Source organism: Notothenia coriiceps, unplaced genomic scaffold, assembly GCF_000735185.1.
Source record: "Notothenia coriiceps isolate Sejong01 unplaced genomic scaffold, NC01 NC01_scaffold00005560, whole genome shotgun sequence".
NCBI classification, from domain to species: Eukaryota; Metazoa; Chordata; class Actinopteri; order Perciformes; family Nototheniidae; genus Notothenia; species Notothenia coriiceps.
The window spans coordinates 180,368-185,942 of record NW_011338261.1 but is presented as its reverse complement, the minus strand read 5'-3'; the positions used below and the strand labels follow the sequence as shown (position 1 = coordinate 185,942).

Below are 5,575 nucleotides of genomic sequence, written 5' to 3'. Positions count from 1 at the left end.
CACTGGTTGAAAACCACTGCTGTAGATCATTAGCTGTAAAAATCCATAGATTAGCCGCACCGTTGTATAAACCGCAGCGTCGAAAAATGGGGAAAAGGCGCGGCTTATGGTCCGAAAATTACGGTACTTGAAATAGTGGCTCTGCAGCAGGTTTACTCGACATTGGGAAACGGCCTGTAAATACATTGAATTATAAATTAACAAAAAAAGTGATATCAGTTCATTTATCTAGAATTGTACAATATTTTAAATGAATTTGACTGATTCAGAAATATAAGTCACATGTTGTCTTTGGATAAGAATACTTTTTTTGCAATTATGGTTAGGCTGTTTGCTTCACTTATCCCCTGCTGTTATCCATATGTGCCTGAACAGTTTAATGCATTTTTAATTTTCAATTCTGTAAAATCTAGAAGGCTAATATCTACTCTTAATTTGTCCTCATCTCATCAGGTCAGCAGCCGGTCCGGATGGTGCTGGCGCCGCGCCAGGCAACAGGCGCCTACAGCAGACCCAGGCCCAGGTGGACGAGGTATGAGACCTCTCTGATTGCTGGTATACCAGAACCAGTTAAAGCTCCACTATTACATTTTGACACTGGTTGTTAAGGATGATAACGCCAAATAGTTTCAATTGAAGTATGTTGTATTATTAGTTGTACGCAAACTCTTGATTACAGTTTATTATTTTTGAAGGAAAGCTCAAACATCAGAGACCATGTTACTCTTCCAAATTAGAGATTTTCAATTTCAGATTCACGATGTCAGATAGAACCAAATGTTACCTATAGAGCCTTGGGACACATCAGAGGCAGTTATACACAGTGTGCTTCATTTTCCTCACCTAGCCAAGTGTTGTTATCTCCATCTTCAGCCGCTATGTAACTGCCATCTTCCATAATGTCTGTCTGGATACTTGCATAACCCTTGGCAACGGCGTTATGAATCATCACAATTTGGAATCAGTGCTCTCTGCCACTCCGCCTTCACATGTCCCCTCACATGCCAGATACATCTTTTATTCAAAAAACATGCCAGTGAGGCTACCAGGAAAGAAATGGCTGCTAAATCACACTCTTTCTGTGTTTCCATTGTTAATCAGCTTTACAGTTCCATTTCTCAGTCCCTCTTAATTTTTTTCACCCCACCTACCCTGTGATTTAAAATAAGCACGTCACAGAAAGCCTCCGATTGGCTGCCCGGGGTTTATGGAATCATTCTGAGTGCCACGGTTACGCAACACCCACATGGCCAAACACACTTCTCTCCGCCCCGCCTCTCTGTCTGAAAGGAGGGGCAGTTGTGAGGTTTGTGGATCAGTGGAACATTTGGGTTATGTGTAGTCTGCAAGACTGTTTGTGTGTGTGCATTCACATCTGCCTGGCTTTGTTTATTTATTTTTATTAGGCATATTATTTTATTTAGCAGAAGGTTTTTAATATCTTTTTTTTTAAAAAACTTTTATGGTAATGTGTTGTTTATCTTGATTTGTGGTTTCAGAGGTTACTCACCACTTACAGCAATAATGTCACCATTCTGCTTAGGATGCACTTGGAATATATTCTCATAATTGTAAAATAACAAGGTGGATCAGTGTTTGGTCAATCTTTAATGGTGTCTAGTCAGGATCACCCTACATCAATTACACCAAGAGACATTAGAAAAAGTACTGATATCAATTGGTGTGTGTGTGTGTGTGTGTGTGTGTGTGTGTGTGTGTGTGTGTGTGTGTGTGTGTGTGTGTGTGTGTGTGTGTGTGTGTGTGTGTGTGTGTGTGTGTGTGTGTGTGTGTGTGTGTGTGTGTGTGTGTGTAGGTGGTGGATATTATGCGTGTCAATGTGGACAAAGTGTTGGAGCGGGACCAGAAGCTGTCTGAACTGGACGACAGAGCCGACGCCCTGCAGGCCGGAGCCTCCCAGTTTGAAACCAGTGCTGCCAAGCTGAAGAGGAAGTACTGGTGGAAGAACTGCAAGGTGCCTAGACACAGTTTAGTGATCAAACAAACAAATGGAATTACAATGTTTTCTGTTTTGCCAGATACAAAAGTATTCATGCTCAATTTCACACACAAAATAGTTAAAATAATATTGTTAAAGGAAAGTTCGATTGTTATTTAATCTGCAAATGAATAGACATCTTAATCCCAGTTCATGTGTGTGGCACTGACTATGCTGAACCCTTACCTCTTGCAGATGTGGGCCATCCTGATAGCTGTCATAGTGATCATCATCATCATCATTATTAGTGAGTATCAAACCTGTGGTAATGTTCTTCGCCAGGGTTGTATTATTTAATCCCTGTGATTTCCAATGAGTTGCCAGAGTTGTAATTACTCTACTAAGATTTCAATTGGAACTTGGTTGTTGATATTGAAATCTATTAAAAGTGTGTAGATAGATAGATAGATATATATAGACTATATACTTTTGTAGTTTCTGCCATTACATTCCTTGGTTAATAAACATATCCTCTTCCAAGTCTTTCATCTGAAATCCTTTACCTCCTTCATTCACAGTTTGGAATTACTCCTAAAATCACAACAAAAACGACAACAGGAGGAGGAGTGGAGAATACAATGAAGAAGAGGAGAGGAGCAACGTTCATATTTAATCTCTCAGAGGAAGACAACATGCCATTACTGGCAACTGAGCTCCAGTTTTCTCCTGGCAGGAGGTCTTCGTTCCTTGTCCTGGTTTGCCCTCAGTGTGTGTGTGTTTGTGTGTGTGTTGGTGTGTGTGTGTGAGTGGATGGGTGTGTGTGTGTTTGCAAATGTGCCTGAGTAAGTGAATGTCACCATACCAGAGTTTAACCCTGCATTACTACGACATACCAGACATCTTTACACTTCTAATGGAATTCTTTGCCACTTGCCAAAGAAAACAGAAACATATATATATAGAAAAAGGTCAATCATTCAACTTGAACTGCATGAACCTATGGAAAAAAGAATAAATAAACAATCTTCAAACGTATACAAAAGCACACACATACTCCAAACTCAGGACTAGAATTGAAAATTGCGATTGTAAACTCTCCTCAACTTATATTTACTTTTTTATGTTTGATTAATAGCCATCGATTTGTGTATGTGCCAGACTAAGAGAAGTGCCTTTGAGGATATACTGTTCTGTGTATCGGTTTGTATTGTAACCCTGCGTATCATTGAATATATGATCCCTCTCAAACACATACACATTTGTACTTTTCAGATGCCAACATTTCCAATCTTCTCCTAATTTTTAAACAAAGAATTGTACTATACTGTCACTTTTGACTTAGTGCGGTGCCTCTTCTAAACGTGCCGATAGCTTGGTGTCCCGTATTGCTGCTTTCATCCTTCTCAAGAACCGCTCATTCAAAAAGCTTCACACTCATCTCTGTGTGGCGTACGCTCCTGGGCATCACACCCTCCGTGATACACTTTCATCCCCGAGCAATGCTCGAGTAAATGCTTCATTTAGCTGCAAATGTTCAAACAAATATGGATGAGAAAAGATAGCCGGCTGTTTCAAACACTACACAGTGTGTACATTACACACCACTAATATAATCCTTCCCTTCTGTCCCCAGCAATATACCTTCCAAGTGTGAAGTCAATTGTATGAACGGTTGTTGAGAAAGTTGACAGACATTCAGACAGAAACTCCTTCCATTATAGTTAGACGTCTCAGGCAACCTGGGAATGATGGGATGAGTTTGCCTTGTTTTATTTATGCACATGGTTAACTGTTAAAAAATGTCTATGTGTAAGACGTTTGATTCTGGATTGAATAAAGATGAATTTCATTGGTCACCCGATAGCAGATAAGCTAACCAGTAACACACTGTTGAACCACCTGATCATAGCTGTCCATCTTCCTTTCACAAAGGACTCGGTAACAATGAACTAGTATGAGCTTGCGTTAAGATAAGTGCCTATATGTTAAGACTCACGGCTTGGCAAGAGACCATGCCATGAAGTTAAAAAGTGCTACACTGGTTTGAGAGTTGCAAATGGTATCAATCAGGTGCCATGAAGTTGCCTTTGTTATATATTCAAGCACAACACTTAGGAACATTTAGTGTTAGACAGATGCCTTAATAGGTTTCTCCAATGGAGAACAGCCAAAATACAGCCATGCCTCACTGATCATAGAGCAGTGAGTAAACTAGTAGTGCCTTCTCAATGCTCCAACTGTACAAACCTGCTGCTTGCTTTTCTAGCTGAGCTAATTAACGTTTTAATTAAGTCTTCTGTTTAGTCACACAGGCCTTTATTCCACCTGATCAAGGCAGAGTTCTTCTCACGTGTGATATTTTAATTTTATTATGCCTCTAACATTAGCTTCTTTTTTTTTACTAATCTTAGGGAGGCTGTAGGTGTTTGTTGTCTCTGGGTTCACGGCTGCTGAGCATCGTGCGTGTTTGAGTGTAGAGATAGACTTGGCACACTGGATGATTGCCTTCCCTGCTGCTGTCTTCTTCATATTCAAATACATGCATTTTAATATTCACTCATGAATTGCATTACTGCAAGGACATGGTGGTTATTTTTGCTTTCACGGTGCATTGTTGATACTATGGTCGCTCAAATGAATAAAGATGGGCTCTTTTTTTGAGTGATAAATCTATTAAGGAAATTGTGAAGTATTTTGACAAGCTGAAACAGTCCTGGATTTTATCACTGATGTGTGGTCACCATCTCCTCTACACCAGTAATTTGAGTACATTTGTGCCATCCTACTCTCCCTAAATGCCTTTTGCTTGAATAAAACATTTTCAACTAAAATAACAATGCTTCATCTGTTTGTTTTTTTTGTTTCTGGTATTTTTACTCTTTCCAAAAGCAGCTCATGGACTTGCTTTCTGACTGCTAGTGTTGTTCCATATTTATAGATGGCTATATTATATAAAGATGCACTTCATTCCTTTGTTGGAACACTCAGACAAAGGCATGTTCCAAAATATATTTTTCTCCAATTCTAAATAAGTGGCTGAAATTCAGTTGTGGAACCACTAAGTATTACATTGCCATTCATTTGACACAGTAAAACAAGCACAGATGTAAATAGTAAAAGAATGATGACTCCATTTATTGTGCATGCTGGCTCACTGTTATGAAATACTTCAATAGAGCAGAGCTTTTGTTAATATTATTAACACTGTGCTTTTCCTAGCCCATTACCAAACGTCCATTGAACTCGCCAAGTTAATTCCTTAAACCAATCATGAATACCCACATCATTTAAAATCAGCATCACACATTGAATTGTAATACATGTAAAAAGTAACATTACGTAAAAAATACAATATGAGCATCAGAACAAAACATTGTTACATACACTGCTCATTGGTCAGTGAGCATAAAGCAGGAAGCAGGAGCTACACATAAAGTAGAGCTTCAGTGACGTATTAGTCTAGTCAGTTAAGCAAAGATGGATATGTGAGTAAAAATAGAAGAAAAACGGTATTTACTTACGCTTAAGGTATAATCATGGAAGCGGTATCAAATGAAAATGTACTCAATGAAAACTTTATTTAACCCTTAGATGCACGAGTGACTGGACCACACTCTTCCATAAGTGGGTCAAAAACGA

At 39.0% G+C, this 5,575-nt stretch overlaps 2 protein-coding genes across 2 annotated transcripts in view; one reads left to right on the top strand and one right to left on the bottom strand.

Annotated features, from left to right (window-relative positions):
• Window positions 1-4,770, top strand: part of vamp3 (vesicle-associated membrane protein 3 (cellubrevin)) — an 8,566-nt gene extending 3,796 nt beyond the window's left edge. Inside the window, exons 2-5 of the mRNA XM_010768320.1 lie at window positions 454-532; window positions 1,814-1,972; window positions 2,192-2,243; window positions 2,515-4,770. Coding sequence (XP_010766622.1) covers window positions 454-532; window positions 1,814-1,972; window positions 2,192-2,243; window positions 2,515-2,531 — 307 coding nt within the window. The 3' untranslated portion in view covers window positions 2,532-4,770. The remainder of the gene's footprint in view (window positions 1-453; window positions 533-1,813; window positions 1,973-2,191; window positions 2,244-2,514) is intronic.
• A 271-nt stretch (window positions 4,771-5,041) lies between these two features.
• The window catches only part of LOC104942999 (matrix-remodeling-associated protein 8-like), an 8,906-nt gene continuing 8,372 nt past the window's right edge, over window positions 5,042-5,575 (bottom strand). The window contains exon 12 of the mRNA XM_010768319.1: window positions 5,042-5,575. This exon is cut by the window's right edge and continues 756 nt beyond it. The gene's annotated coding sequence lies outside the window, so the exon portion shown is untranslated.